Below are 24,229 nucleotides of genomic sequence, written 5' to 3' on the forward strand. Positions count from 1 at the left end.
AGTATGTAAGTGTTACACACATACAGAGAGAGTGAAACTGCTGTGACAGACCCCATGTCAAACATTAATTCAGAAACCCATAAAATGTTTCAACATCATCTTGGCAGCATTCTTCCCCCCACCAAATTTAAAACCCCCAACAATCAGGGAGGAAGCAAATTCATGTCAGCTTGATTACTCCCATATAACGATAAAATTATGGCCAACTTGTGTGCCTGAATAATTTCTTTTGATCCCTGCCTGAGTGCATTTAGAATGCAGCAGCCTAGCCTGTTTAACTTATTTCTATTTAGTTTAATTCACCTTCCTCTAACTTAAGCCTGTTAACAGCAGCAGAAGCTTCCCAGAGTTTTGCTGTGCAGGACCTCCACTTGGGACAGGCTGACACAAATTGCACAGCTGAATGTGTGGAGGGCATCACCCCTGCTGATAAACCTCGGTAACTGCCCTACAGCTCCCAGATCAGAGCCAGCGACTCCCCAGACAGACTGAACCTGGGCCTGCCTGAGAACATCAGCCCAGACAAATCCCTGCACACATAACCCGACAGCTGCAGGGTTATCTCTTTGGCTAAATGCTTTCAACTGTAGGAATTTTCTGAAAAGTCCTACTAGAATACTCACTTTAAAATTTAAAGCAACTATTCTGATTACCTCTTGTAATCAGAACAGCTGCTTTAACTTAAATGTAAAACCAATTCAGAAATGTTTCTCATGTAGCAAAATTTTGTGTTGAGTCAACCTAGTGAGGGAGACAGAGCCTAGGAAGACTGTACTAAAAATACTGATTATCATTACATTCACCAAAAAACACCCCAAATCTTACTAAGTTGGTTATTTAATACAGCTAGAAATAAATGGTAATAAATAATTCAAATTGTTGCTTTCCTACTGTGGAGGATTATTTTTTATAACCTGCAACAAACTGATTATTTAATTTATGATTTGCATATGATTGCATTCTGATTTATACTTCCAAATGGGTGGGTCATGTGGCTAGATATTTACATATCCTCATCATGAATGTAAAACAACTCTTAGTGAGAGCAAACAACTTCCAGATATGTATGTGAATTACATTTTACTTGAACACCTTGTTTGAAAAGATTATCCCCTGATACATCTTTTCTGGCTAAGGGAACTTAAAAACCCAGCAAAAAGATGCAAAATAAAGCAGTTGCAAATACACTGGCTTTTCTGAAGCTAAAATGGTAGTAAATTTTAAGGAAATTATCATTAAAAGGAATTTTCTCTTGGATAAATTGTCTACATCTGCTGCATCAAAAGGATTATTTACAACAGGCAGACGAGGGTACTTTTTGCCGAGCAATTATTTCCTATGTCCTGATTCCTATTTGTATATTTGAAAGGTTAACTAAATGCTGTGTTTACACAGAGTTTAAAGATACAATTACCAATAATTTAATAAATATGCAGGAAAATCTTTTCCCTTGCTTTTAATGGTGAAAGACAAACTCTACCTGTGCTCGCTTCTCCATGTCCTGACAAGTGCCCAGTTGCTCTTCCATTGCAGCTCTGATCTGCCTGGCCTCATACTCCAACTGCCTTCTGGTCATATCTGTTTGCAAGGAGAACTGAAAGAAACAGGGAAGGCATTTTAGCAAATAACATTTATGTAAACAATGTATTTCTCAGAACAAAAAGCAGAACTATTACTTTTCTACAAAAAATTTCGTAAACAAACAAAACATAGTAATACATTCTTAAGACATGACTGCATTATGAAAAACAAGGACACAACGACATTCAACCAGCAGACTATACCTAAGTTTTGTCAAATGACTAAATATAATAAATAAGCATTGAGAAAGTATAATTCCTTACAGGAATATCTGGCTGCTACCAACAAAACTGTGATGTGTGCCATCTGAATTGGCATTTTCAAAAATATTGAGATGTATTAACATAGTGATGGGTATTCATACTGCTGCTATTTACCTTATTTCTAACTACCCTGTGAAAAGAGCACAAGTGTTAAAATTCAAGTGCAGCAATGTAGCCTAAGGGAAGACTTTTGAACTAAAAGAAATTTTGAGGCAGGAGCAAAGCTCTTCACTGGCTTTGGACAATTACTCAGTCTGTAAATAAATGAGTCTCCAAGAGCAGTCTTTCCAGAAGACTTCACCAAAGTCAATTCAGGAAGTCAAAACAAGACAATCATCTGCAAGGACCAAATGGGACCTGTCATTTTGCTGTGTCTGGCCTAAGTAGTAATGGATATAAATTGCTAAAAAAGACCTTTAGTGTAGATGTTAAGTAATGCATTCTAATCCTAAGAGTAGCTAAGTGAATTCGTTATCTATGGAACAGAGGAGACAACTTTAAAACCTATGACAGAGTGACACAGATACAGCTGACAGTGCTTTGAGAATGGGTTGCAGTTCCTCAAAATCTTTTTCAGGCCTTCTCCCTCGGTTATGGTACTCTGCTAAGCTCAGCCATGACTCGGTGTTACTTCGGCCCACTGAAGAAGTGCTTCTGCTGTCTGTTTCCATTTCAAGGTTGACTGATGCTTCATCAGGTGTGACTCTCAACCACACCTTCCCAACTCTATATGTGAAGGATGCACTGCAGATACATCCATATTGCTGACATCTAACAGGAAATCCTGCATTATGTTGGATATCAGACATTTTATTATCCCAGATAATGGTGACTTGACTATAAATAGTTTGGAGGTGCCAAGGTAAAAGCTTACAGCAAACACCTTCATAGGCTATAGAATCACTTCACTTGTTGTTATGAAATAACAGCTCTTGTGTACATTGTCATATGCTAATAGTATTCTCAAAACTAGAAAAATCCACCAAACAAAAGAACAGGGGAGAAGAGAGTTAAGGAAAGTGCAATTAATGTGCCATAATGACTTCTAAACGTTCCTCTGTTTTCATTGACATTGATATGGATATGTATGAATTTTGATGTGTAAAATTCTATACAAAATGCATTATTTAGACTAAGTTATCATTACATACTGAATGAAAAAAAAATTTGGAACTGAAGTGATAGTAGAGAATGCCACCAAATTAATAAAATACTGACAGCATCTAAACAGAGACTTTAGCACCGGACACCTCACCAAGCACTCAGAAGATACTTACATTTTCAGTAAGGGGGAGACTATCAATCCTTTTAGTTAGGTTCTGAAGCTGGGCATAATACCAGTCCTTTTCTTTCTCTTCCTTCTCAAGCTCCGCAAGCAACAGAGATCTATTAAAAGCAGAAGGAGGAAGTTTCTCACCATTAACAACTCATTTCCATCCGGAGGTTTGAAGAAGGCACTAAGGAGACATTTGAGTTCAGTTCCCTGGCCCTGGCTAATCAACCAATCCACTCCCCTGTGCTAACTACTACAGGTCCTCATCTATGAAAGAAAAAAATATACACGTCTCTAAAAAACCCACTTTGAAATCCAAAGCTAAGAGAAGTTTTGCGAAAGCAAAACCAGTTATTAGTGGTGTGTTAACTTGTACCCTGCTTCTTTCAAAAATATATTTTGTATAGTGCAATCAGCATTTAAGAAAATGTCTTTCAAAGAAACATACAATCCTCAATCCTGAATTACTGAATTGAGAATCTTCACCTTTGCACTGTCCTTTTACTCATTTTGTCACCCTTAGCAAAACTATGGGTAAAGCAGACAAAATAAGCCATTTCTGTGAATGTCTAAAGTATTTTAAACCAGTATTTTCCACCAAATGTTATAGACAAGATACATTTGTAGCTGTTAAAAACATTTTAAATGGATATCATAAGTACACTGCATACCTGAGCAATAACTGGGAAAGAAAAAATGAGTAATATATACAGATTACCGAGGAAAAAAATTATTCAAATTTTCACGTGCTACTTTATCAATCCTTCATGAACTGAATTTTATATAATTCTAAATCTTATGAATATAGTAAAATAATGCTCATGTCTACAATACTCCCCAAAATATATACTAAATTTTTTCATCAAAATCTGTCTTGTAGGAATAAACAGAAAAGCCACTCATTTTTTTTAAAATACAAGTCTATTATTTTCTTTCTAATGCTTTCTGTGAGTACTGTTCTTCCTTCTGATGTTTAATATTGCTCATTAACAGAAATGACAAAAATCAACACTTAGCCAGAAGATAGAAAGCTCCATACAAGTTTGCCCAGTATTATTTCCCATCCCTTAACTTTTGCATCCCCTTCTGGCTGTGGCAGCTCTGAGCAAGAGCATATGAACCTTTATAAAGCACACATCATGAGTAATTACTGTAAGTCATTAAGGAACAGTTACACAGCATACAACAAAAGTACAAATTTCCTCAAGACTATTTTGATAATGCATCATAGACATTATTTGAGAAGGTAATCCATCTTCCACACAAAACAAAGAAGAAAGAATTTTAAAGGTTGTATTTAAAAGAATGTAATTGACTTATTTCCTGCTTTAAAAATATTTCAAGCTGATTTTGATGATTTAACATTTATTCCGTATCCTATACAAGTGGCTTGGCCTGCATGCAAATAGAAAATTAAATGAGAGGATTCCCTCCCCTTCAATGTGAGACTGGAAAACTACATACATCTAAGAGTGCTAAATGTTTGTAAACATGAACAAAATGACATAAATTTTCAGGCTTGATCCAACAGTCATGTTGAAACAGATTTGTTTTGAGGATGCCAAGGTTTACAATAAAAATGACTGAAAAGAAGTAACAAGCAATTACCATAATTTGGCAGGTAACTGGAACAGTATCACAGGACAGCAGTAATTCTTCAGTCACAAGGATGTGGCTGGCAGAAATTCCTAAAGTACTTTAGACAGACTGAAGGCAAAACTAATAGACAGTGCTTGGGAAAAGCTTGTTGGGAAAGCTTTTTTTGCCTTCCATCTGCCCATTCTCTTGCCACACAGCCCTAGTGCCTAATTTCTGGACAGAGTGGAATTCTGCATAGCTTCTCTTTTTACCACCTTGAGTGCCCAGGCACCAGTTGTGTCCAGGCTGTGAAATAAAATTTGCAAAAGCACAATTAATGCAATCCTTATAAAAAGTATTTTTACTTTTGATGATTTGCAAATGTGTAAGGACTGACTAATTCTGCCTCTGAATGTCAAAGAACTGGTAGCAGAAACCAGAGGGATTACTTTCAGCTAAGTAAACATGTGATTAAGTTCCTCTTATGAAATGCAGGGTATTCAGTATGTGAGACAGTGTGTCATTCAATCTGTTTTGACATGCACAATGGATGCTGGAAGCAAGAAAACAACTTAGGAACCATCAGTGCTGCATAAACAACATAATGCAAGACCCAAGGGCAACTTGTTTAGTTTAATATTGTCATTTTGTCTTCTGAAGTGATGCTTCATTTGGGATTTCTGCTCTAGGAGAATGCAGGTTTTAACAGTCTTTAAATTCTCTCAGCACAGAATCTGTAAGGTTGCTAACTACAGCAGGCTGCACTTCAGTTTCCTTGAAAATAAGCAGCAATAAGCAGCAGTTCTCTGTATATGCGTCTGATAAGCTGTTTCCCACCTTGAAGTTTACTCTCAGATACTATTCCAACCAGAAGCACAGCTGCTTCTCAGCCTCCTGGAGCTTCTTGGGGTTAGGAGAGGATTTAAAGTAGAAGAGCTGCTACTGGTCATGAAAAACAAGACGGAAAAAACCAGTGCAGTTATTTTTATATCCCCAAGATGTTTACATTAGGACTTTTAGAAAATTCTCTTCTCTGTCATACCCTGTCAAGTTCACTGAGAATTCAGCAAAGCAAATGGAGAAAGCTTTTGGAACTTGACACTATTTTTATGAGTTAACAAAAAGTTTTCAATTTGAGCTATTCTTCTGAAGGGTGGGTTTTTCAAAGACTTCTCGTGTGGCACTTTTCAAGCTCCTAACAATAGAGGAAGCTGAATGAATGCAGAAAACTCTTGACTGGTTTTGCAAGTATTTTCTGCATAATTATGTCAATATTATTTCTGGCTAAAAGGGAGAAGGGAAACTATATGCTACTCTACTTGCATTATGTAAATTACAACTATAATTAATACTTTCACTTCAATTGGTGGGAGATAAAATAAAATCTTGAAAAACATTGCTGATGCTGTAAAGTTTGAGTTAAGTTTTATCAGCCAGCCAAAAGGAGAAAGCATAATGGAAGAAAGAAGCCACAAGATAAAAGATGCTCCAAATCAACATTAAAGAAATAAAAAAGGAAATGGCATAAGCCAGAAGGAACAAAGAAGGCATACAAACATTTTCGTATGAAATATAAATCATATATATAATATCACTGAAGACTGTCATCTTTAGTGGCCAATTACAGAATTTATAAAGGTGAGATTATTAAATTTGCTAAATTGCCAAGGGCAAACACAAAAATTAACCTGCAGTGTACTCTGAAAAATTTTGCTGTTGATATAATTATCTTACCAAGTATACCTCGAAATAGCCAGAGAAAGCAAAAGATATTTCATTATCAGAGTATTCTAAACTGGCAATTTAAAAGCACAGTGCTGCCACTGCCCATTTTTCTCTTTGTTTTTTTAAACTTTATAATTAGAGGAGAGCCAAGCAAATGAGATATGTGCCAATAATTTAATCTTTATTCTGGCAGGCAAATCAATTGATAAACTGTCTTCCTCTCAGTTTACCTTCAGTCAAGGGCGGTGGATTGACCCTGACTGGATGCCAGGTACCCACTGAATTGCTGTAAATATTTAAATACATAATTTAGTCCTCCCACAAACACTGTTGCCCATAAATAACATATATTGTGCCAGTGTGTTAAGATACTGAATGGAAATGGTCTCCTGCTGCATATTTCTCGAAAATGTTATTTTATTCTAAATTATTTCAGGCTTGCCAAATTCAACAAATTCTTGAAAGTCTGTTTAAGTGCAAAAAACTAAAATTGATTAGCAAACATATAAATTTAGATACACAAAAATTTAGTAAATATGCCAAACAAGTTCATGCACAAAAAAAAGGTGTTTATTTTTCTTTTAGAAACAGTAGTGATTTTAGATGCACAGTCCTATACCCCCCCCCCCCCCAAGTTTCGATTCATCTGGCTACACAGGGCTCTTATCAATGCCCTACATGCTTCTACATGTATACTGAAACAGCTTAAAGAACAGAGCAGTTCTGGATTATCTGTCATTTCACTAATAATGAAGTCAGATGTGATCTCTCCATGCCTCCATACATCCATCTTCTCCACAGCACAAATATTTACCCCATCACCTATGACAGTAACAACGTCTAAGCTACTCTGAAATTAAAACATCCTCATCCCTTTTCTCCAGTATTATTTGGAACAGGTACTGGTTCACTGCCGAAGTTGTCTTCACTGCCAAGAAAAATGTCAAAACTATCACCTCAGAATCCACCAGGATGGAGAAGGATCACAGATCATAAATCAGAGGTGCTAATCAACTTAAACAACTCTGGCTGCTATAAATGCTGCTTGTTCCAAGTGAGCAGGAGTTCACTGGAACCACACTGGAAGTTCCAACTGTGTTTAAAGATTTTAGCATCATCTGTAGTAAAACACAGCGCCGGAAGAATATAAACAAATGCACAGTTTGTTAAGACAGTAAAAACCAGACACATTAGAATCTTGAAGACTGAGATGAAGAAGCAGACAGTTTCCCAAATTCCTAAATATTCTTATACAGCTCCTCAGGAATCTACATTTTATACAACAGAACAAGTATCATTAGTGGTGGTCCTGGCTAGGAGAAGGTAAAAAATAGAGTGGCTGCTAGAACAGGCTCAGTATGGACTCACAGGAAGTTACTTTCATTCTGCTGATAGGACCAAAAAAACCAGGGACCTGGATCTTAGAAGAAAAGCATCGTCCTTTCAGGTCTTGGCTGCAAAAATTTTGCTGATCTTCAGAGAAAATCCTTTATAGGAGGGGTTTCTAGAGGGTTATCGACAAAGCACTTGTTACCCACAAAGCTTTTCTATTACAACTTAAATTGGATTTTTTTTTGTTAATGTCTACAAGGCATAAAAATACTGTGTTCCAGCTTATTTGGTTGTGCAGCGCACAGCTTGATATCCCATCCATTAAGTAGGGCCGAATCTTTAGGAAACCCTGTCTTGCAGATGGGCTTCTGAAAACATCTGTTATTTCAGTCAGATTCATTTTAAGAAATAAAGATGACTTCAGTGGAAACAGCTGCACGTCTCTTACTTTGCATTTCCTTTGTGACTGATAAAGTGCTACAATTCTGTATTATGACCTGAAAGTATGTTCTTCCTATAAATGGGTACCACTGCCTTTCAAGAAAAGAAATTCCAGGATTTTGTCAATACAAAATGTCTGATGGGAACAAGAACTTGAAGATAAGAACACGTATTTTGTTTAGCTGATGCATTTTCTGAGAGAGTACAGTCACTAGGTAAATGTCTGCTAACAGTAAATAATTGATAAACCAGTTATGGTACTTAATAACCATTTGCAAAGGAGAGAAAACTATTCCACCATCACATTGTTACAGCTTCAGCATTTATCAACAGTGGTGAGGAGATAAACAAAGGTGTTTAGAACGCTCCACCCTCGCTGTTTAAATATATTCCAGACAGTGACAATAAAAAAAAAACCCTTCACGCAACAAAGAGTAACAATGAAAAGCACATATGAAGAAAAAGTAGAAACTGAATACTTCATGATTTTAAAAATATTTTTCTGCATGTGCATCTAAATAAAATGTAGATATCTGGTTTCTTACCGGTCACGGTAAATGACAGGTAAATACATTACTGATCAAAACCATATTCATAATAGCTAAATACTAAGTGTGATAGTAAACTTCCACATTAAAATGAGAAGTCAATCCATACTGGAGGAATAAACAAATAAATTACCTCTCTTTTTCTAGCTCTTCTAAGTAACCAGTGCTTTCTCTGCTTCCATTCATAAAGCCTCTTCTTGGAAATGACCCCATGGGGACTGGACTGCACTCCCCTGAGCGGCTCGACACGGACCCTTCCCGGCTCCCATATGAACGCACGGACATCTTTGGCCTTAACTTCACCCCAGTGAAGCTGGTGCTTTCCAAATTCAGTTCTGGATAATAAACAGCAAACATTTTTCAGAGTTGAAGGTTCAGTAGCACAAAGTTAAAAGATCATTTATATCTTCATTTCTTACTTCCTGAACAAATCCATGTGGTTTTTTTTATGGAAGCATTTTGCACAGAAATGCAGCAAAAATACTCTGAGCAAAAACAACGGATATGCTGGACTTGGAGAACAGCAGTTATCTGAGCAGACTGCCAAACTACAATCCTGGCAATCAGAACAGTATCCTACAAAAGCCTGCCTGCCTCCTTCCCAGAGGACTTAAGAAATGGACAGAGTTTTGCATAAACATCATGTGAATTACCTTGTGGCCCACTTCCTAAAAATTTCTTTTCCAGAGATCCTACAAATGTTTCACCATCATGTAACAGATGACTACCCTGTTCATCACAGGGGTTTTAAACATAGACATCTCTATGAAATTTCTGGGTCAGTGGCAGGGATGATGGATGTATACAGGGAGTTAGTGGTCTGAGCTTGCTGGTACTTCCCATACAATGCGATATACACATTCCAGCACTTGCTATAGGGAAGGGACCAAATTTGCAGAATGACAGAAACAATTCCAGTAATATGACATGGAGAAGGCAGGATATGCAAAGAAATTTAGGAAATTGGTGGAACTATACCAACATTAACTTTTTTTTCCTGAAGAAAGAAATTGAGTTATATCAGATGCAGTTCATATGAAATTCTAGAGTTACAGTAGCAAAAGTATAAATGGAGACTTTTTTTTTTCCTGAAGATGTGTCTTAAAATGTTTAGCAAAAATGTTTAGGGACTGAGACTATGCCTAATCACCAAGGTCAGCACTGAAAAGAAGATAAAAATGACTTTGAAAATTTTATCCCATACTAAAAACAATGGACAAAGAAATGAACCTACTTAAAACATAATTCTAGATTTACCTTTAAGTCGTTCCAATAAGTCAATTTGTCCAGAAGATGCCATTGCCTCATCTTCAATACTTCCTTGTAGCTGTTTCAGTACTTCCTGTAAGAAATTAAGCTTAATTAAGAAATCCTTACAATAGTAACACACAAGGTAAATACATCCTATCCTACCCTAAAGTGCACACTCATGTAACAGCTGCTGAGACACTGATGTAAATGATATTTCACGTGAGCAGTGATCAAGTGTCATAATTTTAAATGTGATCAGATATATTCTACAATGTCTACCCCAGCACTGTCATGCAAAACTTACCTGGCAGTTCAATCTATTTGATTATATGGAAGTTCTTCTCAAAGTGAATACCAGCTATTTTGAATTAAGAGATGGAGAAATGTAAGCACAGAGAAATCAGTCAGTCTTGTAAAAACAAATTTTGGACATGTAACTAACAGAAAAGTATCTCGACTAGAAGCAATCCCCAGGATTTGTTTTCTTTGAGGCCCTAGCACAATTGTAAACCCGCAAGAAGACTCATGTTATTCTTACAACAAATGCTACCATTACCATGCCTGGGAGCAAAAGATTAGGTTTCCTTCATGGCACCAATTATTACTACTTCTATTTCAAACACCATTAGGCCCACCAGAATGAGATGTAGATTCCCGCATGCAGCTGAAGCTTCAAATCCAAGAATACTGCCATGTGCTACTGAAACTCCGTATGTTAAAAATTATACAGCTGAAGGAACATAGTTCTGATGTACAAAAACACCATAGTAAACAATGACTATTACACTAAAGGGGCCAGTAAGCCCCCAGGTTGTGAATGCTCAGTGGCCTAATTTCACATAGAAAATTAAATGCAAGTTAGTGAACGTCTTTTCAATATCATCATGACAGACACACCAATAGCAAGAACAAATAAAAAAGACTGGCTACAAGGCAAAAAGCCCTTACTGGAATTTAAAGTACCATTTTTCATACTGTGCCACAGAAAATATTTTTAGAAGCAGCAACAATCAGGAGATGAAACCAATTCTGAATAATGGAATTATTCAGTAATATTCTGTAATTTTCATACACAGACCTTGTACAGGATTGTATTTTTGTTTAGATCTGAAAACTAATGAGTTCTAGACAATTTAAAAATATGTCCATACCAAAGCTTTGCTCTTTTAAGAGTCTAGCTTAATGTCAATATTAGTGGGTTTTACACAAAAGGTACCATTTAAATGCATTTTTCTTTTTTCAAGAGAAAAAAACCCATGGCATCTACGAAAAGTCAAGATTTTTTACAAGCAGTGCAGTGATGAGCTTTTCTGTATTCAAGGTGTTGTTACTTGCAACTAAAAAAAAAAATTAGTAGAATAAAAGGAATTTGAACCAAGATTTGTCCTGGTTCAGGGCAAATTTGGGAGATAACCCCCAAAGGGGATAGTAAAGGAGAGATCTGTCCTGCTGTCTGTCCATCCGCAGACACCAACAGTCCAGGAGGAAGAATGTGGAGGAGCTAGTGCAGTGTCTGAAAACAAACTGCACGCTTCTTTCCTCCCCCTTTTACTCTCTGGACAAGTCTTAAAGGTGTAAACTTATTATTCAGTATAAACAGAACAAACAATTAGGGATAAAAGCATCATACAGTCAACTCAGGACAGTACAGAACTGTGCAGAGTTCTGGGGAAATAATTTCAAGCCCTAGACTCAGACCAAATGGTAGCAGCCCAGGTACTGCAGCCTTTGCCATGCTGCTCTGGGAAGAATAATTCTGGAGTACAGACACCCAAATTTCCAGTTTACTGATGGAGTCAAGGTGTTTGTCCACGTTCATGTCTTAGTTTGGACCAGTCTGATACCAGACTTCCATCCTCCCACGCCAGCTGTACCTGGATTCCCATTGCAGGTATCTTGGAGCATGAACCAAATTCCTTTTGGATCAAGCCAAGCCAGCAGTTACATCCAGGAATGCTAACGGGCATTCACTCCATGGGACCAGTCTGAAGCTAGTCCAGACAAAACAGCCTGAAATATAGATTGAATGTGTGCTGGGTCCTCAACACCTACATTCACCTACAAAGTTTCTCCTACTGCACTGCCTGTTAATGTCAGCTTTGCCTTTAGGATCAATCCTGGGGTGATAAAATATGTACTCTTGGAAAGACATCTTCCCTGTGTTTGCGCTTTTAAGTATGTTTAATGGCACCCTCATCAGCCATGTGGCCCAGCCATCTCCATACATAACATCTGCCCTGTCAGCAAAGGCAGACAAACAACTGATGTGGTGTTTTTCAAAGAAGGGCTCCTGCACTGTGTGATGCAAGAGCAGAACTGCAGACAGCAGTCTTGGCTTAAAGTCTAAAAGGGCAGTATGGATATGTGAAATGGTCTTGAGAGTACTTTGCACTCTTGTTGGAAACCTGTCAACTCAGATAAATTTAGAAATAATGAATGATTCATTTTTCTCTGAAAACAGCACTGTTTTACAAGGGAGAAACCTAAAATCCCACAACTCCTTCCATTCCCTTTTTAGAAGCCTCTCTCTCACATGTGTAGCACATCTGCTCTTTCAGCATGTTCAGTATACTTCCCTATGTAATGAGTCTTCCTGCTCCAAGATACAATATGAGAAGTTAAATGGAACTACCATGAGATTTTCCTGCCCTACCAAATTTCATGACTGAGGTGTCCAGGCAGCAAGGCACTGCTCTTTTCTAAATACTGGCAACAGTTGAACACTAGCACACTGGATCACCTTGCTCAAATTTTCTATTTCAATTCATTACTTGAAATATTAACTTCTAGTTTTTGTATCATCCCCTTTTTCCTCCAACAGTACATGCATTTTTCTCAATTTATCTTTTCTCCATTTTTCTACATTTCTTTTTTACAGCCCTATTGCTAAGGCGAAAATGCGACAATGCCATTATGAGGCTGTGACATCAACTTTAAATTTCATCACTTCAAAAGCTAAGCTGGCCATTCAATAGGCTAACTGCCTAACTAATAAAGGAGACAAAAGTTAGAGAAGGAGATGCAGCCCCTGGGACAGGTACCGGTGGAAAATGAGGCTGTGTGCTAAAATGACAAGTCAGGGAATTTGCAATTTTACTTGAACAAGGAACAGAGAAGTTGTCTGCAATAATCCTTCTGGAGGAAACATGGCAAGTTACCTGTTCCTGTGCTAATGAAAATTTTAATTTATTCACTATTTATAATCTAGGATTCAACACTAATGCTGTTTACATGCATACAGTGCTTTGAAACAGTATTTTTCCATGATAATTTTATATTAAATTTGATACCATGTTTGCTAAAGCATAAAATAGTCTCCAAGATTCAATTAGTATCTGTTTAGTTATGCAGATTTCAGTAAGTATTTTAGAAGTGGTTTACAGCATTATTCTTAGCAAAATCTTTACTGGCTTATCAGTGACTTACCGAAAAAATACACAAATATAAATCTGTAAGAAAAGGCTGCAAGGTTTTTTCTGTTCTTTTAAAGAATGCAAGTCAAATTATTTTAATGGTCACTTCAGTATAACCTAGTTTATCTTGTGCTGTGCAGAAGTACAAAACAATGTTTTTGGAAATGGAGCAGGCCCAACGACTCATCATCATTTAAAAGGGTTTCTGTCTTCACAATCTCTGGACTGTGAAGTATTGAAACATTGTCTATTTTTTGTCTGGTTGGTTGGGTTTTTTTGTTTGGACTCTCTGAATACAATCCTGATGTAAAACCCCCTTTATGAATAATTAAATAAAAGAGTCCGGATCCGTCAGCATGTAACTGCATAACTATGGTAAATAAAAGCACCTTAACTAACAGTAGATGCACCTAAGTAGTAAGGTAGATGCAGCTAAGTGGTAAGGGTTCTTGTAAATAACATGATTTAAAGGCTGTGAATTTACTTAAGTTGCTAATAAGGAAAGGAATCACAGAGGAATAATGCTTACAATGGCTGATTTAAAATCCCAAGGAGTTAAGACTTAAAGTGTATTCAATTTTTGGGAGCTGTAAGTACAAATATTAATATTTAGGAATATTTAAAAATATAGTACACATAAAAATACATTTTGATTACATTTCAGATATGTTTGGTCTTCTGTAAACACTATTCTCCCCCCCCACCCCTTAAACACTAAGATCTATTACTTGTATTCACTTTTGTCACAGCTACGTCGATTTACTGAATGACAAAATTTATGAACATGAAAATTAAATCTATGAAACTCCTGGATGCAGCACACCAGATATACTCACAGGCCAGTTATGTTGGTTACCACTGTATTTACAACATTTGAATATAAAACCAGGTTTAATCACACAAATACAGAAAGTGTTCACAATTTCAGAGAGTAACCAAACATCTATTAGCAGCATACAGGATGGGAATATGCATAATGAATGAATAAAAAAATAATGGTTAACCAAATCAGCATTATTTTTAAATTACAGTATTTCTAACAGCATTGGTATGCATATTTTTAACCTGGTATGTTGAAAATGTAACATAAAATTTCTAGATTGAAATTATTTTTGACCTCAAATGGAACTGAGTGTTGTTTTAATTACTATTTAGAAGAGCAGAAAAAAAGGTAACATATACTAAAAGAATATCACTCAAATTCCTCAAAACCATTAAATGTCAGAACCATGCGGGGGGTAGACATCAGAATACTTTTTTTTTTTTTAGAGATAGTAGAAATTTAAGTTTAAGGTCTTACATAACCTGTCATAAATACATGAACTTGACAGCGCATCATTTCTGTCACCTATGGTAGAACATTTACAGGGGCTGAGGGAGTGCTTGGAAGGAGCTCTTTGCTCCTACACATTTTGGTGAATTATGCTGCTGCTGCTTAATCAGGCTTGCTTGCAGCCCTTCTAGCCCTTCAAGTGTACGAAACTGCTCAGGCTGCTCAACCCTGTAGCCAGGTCCAAATGATAACACCACAAATGACAGCACTGCTGACTGAGGTGGAACACTGAAGCAACTCAGCTTTCTACCTTGCAGAAAGGGGAATGCATTTCTTATGTGAAATGATAGTGTTCATTTTAATTTCCAACAATGTCATTTTCTAAATGGAAAATATTCACCCAGTGCCACCATGCTCAGGAGCTGTCACTTCCTGTAACCACTTACAGAAGACAGTACCAAGTATTTAGTGGAAGTACACTGTCAGGTCAACTAAAGTCATCTGATTTTAGACTCAGAAAGAGGGTTGTCTAAAGTAATGGCATTAACTACATGTATCATCAGCTTAATTCTACTTAAATTCTAAAAAGAAAAGTAAACAAATATGTTCTTTTATTTTCCAGCCAATTTGGATCCCGGTAGAAACGTAAGAATTGCAAAGATGTAAAAATATTTCTTATTGTAAAATCATAAAAACACATAGACCCCCAACAATATAATGCCATTGCTGCTTCTTTGCAGATTAAACAAATTCATTGATATTTTAAATATCTGTGTTTTGTAGAATGCTAAATGACTTTATAACCACATTTTTAGTTCATGTGAGCCTAAAAAGATGCCGGACTGCATTAGATGCACAGTCACTGAATTCCCAGAATTCATTACTTGATACAACTTGTAAGAAGCAATTCGGCCTATGACAGTTTCTTCCATTAACACATTAGAATTTACTGAATGATCAATATACATAATTATTTTCAAAATTACTTCTATTTTGGAGGATCTAACCATTGTGCTATCTCCTGCAGTATCTACCATGCTTATCAGTGTTTTAATTCCCTGTGTCACTATCCTAATGTGACAGACTCCTTCATGCGCCTTCAGAACAACATCACCTCCTCCCTCCTGAAAGGAATGAGTGCATGGGATACAAAAAGCCACAAAAAACATTCTGCAGATGCAAAATCTAACTAAGAGCAAGCGAAATAATTTCAGAATGAAGATGCAGGTTCTCATTAGGGGAAAAAAAATCGTAAGAACATACAATGTTTCCTGTGATTACTGGTTTCCATTGCAAGACTTCTAAAGTTCAAGTGCTTACATGCTGGGTAAGGATGTGTTGAAATTATATGAAAACCAGGCAGATATGAAAAGGAAAATCCTGGGTGAATTCATACAGCACAAGTTACAGAAGCTGAGAATTTACCACCAATTTCACAAATATTAACAGAGGCAAAGAAAGCTACTGCTGAATCAATCAATCCCGTTTCTCCCTATTTGTTCACCAAAAAATGCATCATTTCACTTGCACACAACCAGACAAGACCAACTATTTTCATCTACAGTAAGGCTGTTCATTCAGGCAATTAAAAACAGCAAATATGAAAAAATCTGAAAGCTAGCATGGCTACTTAAAGAACAAAACTAGCTAACACCATATTCTGTCCATTTTTATCACACTTGTGCAGAATGGGATGAATTCAAAGCCAAAAGAAGCTCACACTGACAGCAGGGACATATGTGCCTGTGTAGCCAACCCTTTAGAAGGAACCTGATTTTTAGAGTGTGAGATACTCTTATGTTACCAATGTTCTCCCTTAATAAGCAGATAAAATGTTAAATTTCTACATCTAGGTGATTCACAGCTAATGTACTAATTTTTTAAAAGCTGTATTATTTCAGAAGACAAAACACAATCAGTTACCCTGAAAGCAAAATATTTTGTTAGCTGGTACTGAGTGCATTTGGATTTTGAGCACTGTCTGTTCAGTGCTGAGGTGTGTAACTCATAATTCTCACTTATTTCTCCCCTGGCTGTCCAAAGACAGTGTTTCTCATGGGGAGTCCAATTTCCAGAAAGTATGTGACCCACTCATAATGAGACCACAGTCATTCAAAGAGACAGTTTAGCTAAGAAATTCCGCTGACAGAAGAAGATGGAGTTTTAGTTTACTTTTAATAGTGTGAAAAATAAAAAAATTAGTTTCTAGCAAAAAATGTTCAAGTCTTCCTGTAGACTCAATTTCTATAAAGGAGTAACTTTCAAGAGAAATACTTCACTCATTACACAAGACTATATGCCTGAAAATATGGATTTAAAAATTTCCTTTGCAGAAGCAAATTAGAAAATAACACTAGGTTATACAAATATATATTTTCATCCATCCTGGGAGAATTGAGCACACTGACTTTGGAAAGTTTTTCCGCAGAATAGGTAAAGTTGTATTATAGGATGTACGGACCAAGTCGCAAAATCAGGATGGCATCAAACTGTAATTTCCTTAATATTTCAATCTGCAAACCCAAATAAAATGCCTTTATTTGTTTTTGGGGTTTTTGTTTGTTCTGGGGTTTTACGTCAAAAAATGAGAAGGAGTAAAAATAAACTCAGTTGTGCAAATTACTAAGGGTTTTTTTGTAGTTTACCTCAAACACAAAGTTTGCTATTGCTACAAGCAAAGAACAGATCTGGTGGTCAAATTCACTGCAACTTATACAAAGATGAATTGCACATGAATTTTATTCATTTATGCTTTTAATTTATTGATTACCTCACACAGCTTCCTTCTCAAAAGGAGGAAACTTATTACACAAACTCCTCACTTGTTACTGTATCTTTTGCTGCTCTTCAAAGCATTTCCAAATCCTTCTGCATTTCCCTTTATTGCTGGCTGGAATTTATGTTTCTGCTTAATGCTCTTCAAAATGGAACAACAAAATCCAGTGAAGTATCAGAGAAATTAAGGGAAAGCACCTCCTGTGTGCCAGACAGAGGAAAGATCAAAACATGCTTTAAAAGAACTGTAAGTTTAGAGAAGAAAAACAAGCTCTGCTAAGACAGCAGAGCCTGCACTACCATATAAACAAGTCCTAAGAACCAGGAGTACAGAAGTGTTAAAAAACCTCAAACCTCTTAACTTTGGCCACGTCAGCCAGAATGCTGAAAAATCAGACAGACAAAATGAAGTTGACTCATTAGAGCTGGCTAGAAGTTGCAAGGAAACAATGCCAGGACAAGGGCAAATTCAACACAGGCACCACTTTCTGAGGTACACTCCTTGCAAAGCAATGAGCAAATGAAGAGTGTGCTAGAAGGCTCTCATCACTTGGTGACACACAGGCTAATTAAGGAGGGAAAATTTATGTTCAACTGCTTCAAGCAGGAAGAAAAAAAAAGAAGTTTCTTTCACTACAGTCTGTATCCAGGTAAACCAGGATTCTTCTCCGAAGAGCAGTAAGCCAGGCATGCACAGACAGACCTAGGATGATGGGAAACAAATAAATACCACAACTGAAGGATGTAGTAGTAGTGGTAACATGACTGCAACCTCACAGCAGCACAGTACTGACATTACAGGATGATAACAGAATCACTGAATCACTCAGGCTGGGGAAAATGTTCAAGATCAGCCATTAAAGCCACCACTGGGTTAGTCCTACATGAAACCATGTCCCTCAGTGCCACAACTACACATCCTTTAACTACATCCAGGGATGGTGACTCCATCACTGCCCTTGGCAGAGTGTTTCTGGGTTTGCAAACTCCTTCAGTGAAGAAATTTTCCATAACATCCCCAGTACAACTTGAGGCCATTTCCTCCTAGCCTGTTGCTTGTTACTTGGGAGAAGGCATCTACCCCCAACTCACCAACAACCTCCTGTCAGGAAGTTGTATAGAATAAGAAGGTCCTCTCATTTTCTCAGGCTGAGCCTCCCCAGATTCCTCAGCTGTTTCTCATATGATTTGTGCTCTACACAAGAATCAAGAGCAAACACCATCCTTAACACTGAGAGAGACCAAACATCTTTCCAAACCAACCTCCTTCTTCTCCAACAGCAGGAACCTTGTGAGGACACATGAACAAAACCTACTGTTCATTTCTCTTGAATGTCCTCTCCTCAGATTCCCTCTGGTTTTGACTTGGAGACTTCCTAAAACCTCATCTCCAGTGGTTCTACCTCCCATGGCAAACACATGATGCAAAACAACCTTTGTTTTGTTTGTTTTCCACTGTCTATCTCACAATGTTATTTGATGCCCTCAGATCTACAGGAAAACTACTAATTCCCTAATAACTCTCCTCATGACACTTCCGATCTTTTATTAGAGCTCAACATTCATCCCATCCCTCTCCTTTTTCTGTGTCTTCACCTGAAAAGTCCCATTTTATTCAATCATGTCACTTTAGGAAGATTTTCAGATCACTTGATTTTTCTGGCACCTAATATGATGAATTCTATTGGGTTGTCTCTGAGGAGGTTCATCAGAACAGAACATAATACTCATCTTCTGGATCAGCATGTATTCATCCTGGCACAATGATAATCATTCTGTTTCCCTACTTATGTCCAGCAATTCCCAATTATCAGACCAACTTTGTGGATCCAAACTAAGCACTGACTGGACACTACATGAAAAAGCCCTTTTATTCTTCAGGTATTTAGAGTATCTCTAATATCTCTTTCTACGCTGTTGCCATATTAATTTAGTCCTCATGGTGTACATAAAGTTAAGACTCTTTTCTAGAAGCCATGATTCTTCTATGCTTTTGCCATGGAATTTTATTTGCCATGTATTCAATCCACTCACTCAACACCAGAAGATTCTTTTGCAACTGTTCACACTCCTGTGTTCATTTCTACCATGATGGAAATCAGTCAAACTCTTCTATCTCACTCTTTTTTCCACATGACTTAAGACTATGTTGAAAAGAAATACAGGTAATGGCAGAAATCTCACTAAGACACTATTGTATTTCTAAAGTAAAAAGACTATTTATTCTGCACTTCATCTTCTACCTTTAAGTTGAATAATCATCAAAGAACCAGGAACCTTAAAATTTCAGACATGGCTACTGAGATGTTCTCAGCATAGTTGGGAATACCCTCAAGTTCTCTGTAACCAGTTGCTGTGGAGATAGCACAACACTGGTTTTAGTCCATGAAGCAACTATAATCCACTATGTTATATCTGACTTGATCTCTTAGCAGAAATAACAACATACCAAATAACTAGATCAGAAATCAGAATCTGGAATCCAGTTCTGCAAACATTACTAATATTCTAATGTGCAACAGGATACACTAAGAAATGTATATTGTACTACATTCAAGATTCAAATAAAACATCTCAGGCTATACAGCAGTTTAGTTACTACATGTAGCCTACTCACTAACAGCAATTCCAGACCAAATATATCCATTTTAACATAGTTCAACATTCTCATCTGAATGGTACGTTTTCATGGCTTAATGTAAATTTTCAGTTGTATTTTTTGATATATGCCTAGGCAAAACATTTCAGTGCATGCAATGCCAACCAAATGAAGATAAAATGAAAAAATGAAAAGGGAGGATGCAGCTAAAACCGCTCTCCCTTTGCACAGGGATGGAAAACTGATGTCATTGGACACAGTAAGTATTCCCAGCAAAATGCATGATTTCTAGTATCTCTGAAGAAAAACTGTTGCTAGATTTCTGAAGATGCTATTGCAAACTTGAGCATCTCTCAAAAGTATTCATCTACTTGAGGAAGTACACACACAGACAGATGGAAACTGCATGTGCATATAGCACATGACAGTATGTTAAGCAGTGCGTATTAGAGGTCTCTGTGAATATGCTGGGCTTCAAATTCTAATTTGCAAGCACACAGCTTACCACACTACATTGAACCAAAAATTGCTGTGACAATTAGAATATCACCTCCAGCACCTTCTATGCTTTATGATAAGGATCAATAAACACTGATGATCAGAGACAGCTGATCAGAACAAAACAGGTTTTCAAGATTAAATATCAAGAAGTGATGGCTATGCAGAAAGTGAGGCTTGTCAATTTAAAAGAAAATGGAATCACCTGCTTACCTGATCAGGGAAACATCTGATAAGAGCAGTTACTCATTCCTAAAGAGAGAATGGTCCAGTTTCCATTTACAAGGAAACCTTAAATTTAGTCAAGGGGCATAATGGGTACAAATTTTGTATATTCGTTCTTTCCAATAGGCATAAAAATATATAATGGGAAGTTGAATTTGCACATAAAACGCAACTAAATCATATTTAGACATAAAAGTATACTGTAGTTCTAAGACAATATAAGCTTTCTCACAATTTTTTTCAAAGCCATCATGTCAGAAGATGAAAACCAGGCCCCATGGCATCTTCTTTAGCATTGTTTTTACCTCTAATTCTGCGAATTTGAGTATTAATTCATCAACATCCTAAAGTATGCAAAACACTGAAATAAATATGGGATATTATACTCTAGAGTCTTAATATTCCCTTCGCTACCACATTAAATTACCGTAGCTTAATATTTTGCAAACACATCCAAAATAAAAATCCTCAAAATAAAATATCTTCAGTCTTGCTTTTTTATTTAGTGAAAATATATTTGAATCCAACATAATAGCATTGCAAGTTTTATTGCCCAGTTGGCTTATTAGCAGAAGAAACTCACAAACAACATCAACATCAAAAATAAATCACTCTCTGGATCTGCAATGGATGTGATAGTAATGAACTCTCCAGGACTTTGTCCTTTAAACATTAATCCCTTCAAACACACTAATTAAATAAAAAAAAAAAAAAAAACCCACAGAAAATTATTAAAACTAAAATGTTTATATGAAGAAAATTATCTGCCTAAACATCACCCTCCAGAACACATGAATGAACAGCTCATAATTTTCTGAAAAGAGTTTAACCACTACTATGTTTCTTTATGGTGTGTATTTATCTGGTTAGAGCACTTCTCAAAAAAATCAACAAATTTGAATCCCTTCTAGCAACAGTCTTATTATTTTATTTTTGATACATGTGGACACAATACAGAAGACACTGAATAAACTGAGAAGCAGTATGTACAATATAATTTTAAGTGCACTATATGAAAATAAAAGAGACAATGTTTTGCTCACAGAGCATCACATATACTAAAAATGGCTTTCTTACACGTGATATCATGAATTACTGGTTTACTATAAAATCAAAGCATTCACACATTTGAGTGTGGAAATCAAACATGATGTCACTCTTGTGCAAGCTCTGGAGGGTAAGGTGAACATACCAGCTTCTCCCCAGGTTTTATATAGGGAAAAATGCTGATATTAATTAGCTATGACATTAAAAATAAATAAATAAATAAATAATATCCTTAAAGAGAAAAATACTAGTCTTCTACAAGAACCAGGCAGGAAAGTCTCACAAAAAGTCTTTTGCAAATGTGGGAGACATGTAGGTATATGCACAAAATAGTACCGCTGACATTGGATTACCACTTGTCTCTCCATGAATTTTACAGGTTTTGAATTCAGATAAAACTGTTTATATTTTTCTAAATTTGTCCATAGTCTGTGTTTTATGCAGTTACTGTTACATCTAGATACTGACACCACTTTTCTTTATTTACAGGCCAACATTGTTATTTCATTGACCATCAAACAGGGTATTTGTTGATTTAGAGAGAACATTTTATCATACCAAACTGTTGTATTTCATCTGACAGTAAGCCAATAAAAACAACTGAATTTCCCAAGTTAGTCATAATACTCTGAGGGATTTCTTTTGTTTGAACACTTAATCCCTAGGGCAACAGAAATTAAAAAATGAAGTGGAGATTGTTTTACTGATCATTTCGCCCCTCCCCCCCACCATTATCACATTTCTCTTTGTTTACCCATCCTGTTGTTTTCTGGTCAGCAAATGGAGTTTTCACTTTTAAATAAGAGATTTATTAAAAAGGAAGTATTCAGAGATAGTTCTTATATAGGTCAGTAGTAGTTTATAATAAATACATGTACAAGATGAGCTCAAGTTAAGCTTTTAATTCCTGTATAATTACCTTAAAATTCTGAAATGAAGGGATTATGAAGATGGGGCACACAATGTTTTAACACTGTTACTTCCAAAATCAAATTCTTTAAATATTGTCTTTAAAATGCCCTTCCTAACTACTGCCCTTCACAACTGATTAATGAATGTAAGGAAGTGAGGAGACAAAAAAAGCAGTCCAAAGCATCACTGCGAGATGTCTCTGCACTGGGCCACAGATTAAATTCAGATTACAAGAACAGGGATGTTTGCCATGGAGCCACAGCTTGTCATCCCCACTGCTGCTCCCTGGCTAATATCTGGGCTTTCACTTGGCAGGAGGGGTTACAAGGGCTCTGTGACACTCCTGCACTCCAAAAGGATAATTTTTTCCCAAGACATTTGGGAAATTTTTTGACTGTGTATATATATATATACTGTATATATATTTTTTGGTTGCCAAATGGCTTTCAATCCTGACTGCTCTCGCTCTGCTAATGACTTTGCTTGTAATTATCCCTAATTATGGCACTGGAACTGTAAAAACCATGTAGTTTCTTTCGGTGCAAAAAAAGCCAACACATACTTTCTCCAAAAGGCTGCAAAACTAAAATTATCTTCCAATTTAAGAGAATCCTGCAATGATCCCCATCAAACTTCACCCACCTGCTCCAATCTGACCTCAAGATCATTCCCACACCATCCTTCAAGTACGAGTCAAATCAAAACTATGTTGTGAACCTTTACAAAGAAAAGGGTCTGAAGCAAACAGGGGAAAGAGACTTCTTAGTTCAGGTGCAGGATCAAATACACCTGAGGAATGAACCCCTGATTTCCTAATAGAACATGGTTAAAAAAGAAAAAATCTAATTAATCTGAACAATCTCTTCTCCACCCATCCCCCAAAATGAAAAGAAACATACTAAGTTAGTTATTTTTGTTGGAGGTTTTTTTGTGTTACATTCCTTAGATCTAGAAGGGAACTTTGGGACAGAATAAAATGAGACCTCTATTCTGCATATGTTCATATGCACAGAGGAGTGTAATAAAGCCACTTTCTGTTTGGTGGTCTGCAAGATTAAATGTAAGAACATAAAGCCATTCCACATCCCAAATTAATGCCCTAGAGACCAGTCTGTATACCTGGACTGGCTTTAGGTCACTGGAAATTTAATTATCTTCACGAAAGCTAGAAAAACCTCTAGCACACAACCAAAAAACAAAACACCTGTATGTGAAGAAGAAGAGGAAAAAAATATATTTTTACTCTTTTTTTGTAAAACTAACAGGAAGATCATCTGTCCTGTTCTTCCCTTCCTGAATTTAGACTGCAATGACAGGGAGTGGAAGGGAGTTACTAACAAATTTGTTGTAATATTGTCTTAAGAAAAATAATATAAATGACAGAACTAGTTTTCAGACATGTAACTCAGCAAATGAACATTTTTCCTGCAGCTGTTAATGGCAACCATTTCAAGTAGCTGGTATAAAGGATTACATTATATAAAGGGTTATAATT

The 24,229-nt window shown here is 36.5% G+C and overlaps 1 protein-coding gene across 5 annotated transcripts in view; it reads right to left on the reverse strand.

Annotated features, from left to right (window-relative positions):
- APC (APC regulator of WNT signaling pathway) overlaps positions 1–24,229 on the reverse strand; it is a 95,675-nt gene that overhangs the window by 38,184 nt on the left and 33,262 nt on the right. For all 5 annotated transcript variants that reach the window (XM_041471048.1, XM_041471045.1, XM_041471047.1 and 2 more), the window contains 4 exons: positions 9,999–10,083; positions 8,875–9,076; positions 3,122–3,230; positions 1,481–1,594 (listed from right to left, as the gene is read on the reverse strand). In XM_041471048.1, the coding sequence (XP_041326982.1) occupies positions 1,481–1,594; positions 3,122–3,230; positions 8,875–9,076; positions 9,999–10,083 (510 nt within the window). The remainder of the gene's footprint in view (positions 1–1,480; positions 1,595–3,121; positions 3,231–8,874; positions 9,077–9,998; positions 10,084–24,229) is intronic.

Source organism: Pyrgilauda ruficollis, unplaced genomic scaffold (genome assembly GCF_017590135.1).
Source record: "Pyrgilauda ruficollis isolate IOZ18807 unplaced genomic scaffold, ASM1759013v1 scaffold254, whole genome shotgun sequence".
In the NCBI taxonomy this organism is placed as follows: Eukaryota; Metazoa; Chordata; class Aves; order Passeriformes; family Passeridae; genus Pyrgilauda; species Pyrgilauda ruficollis.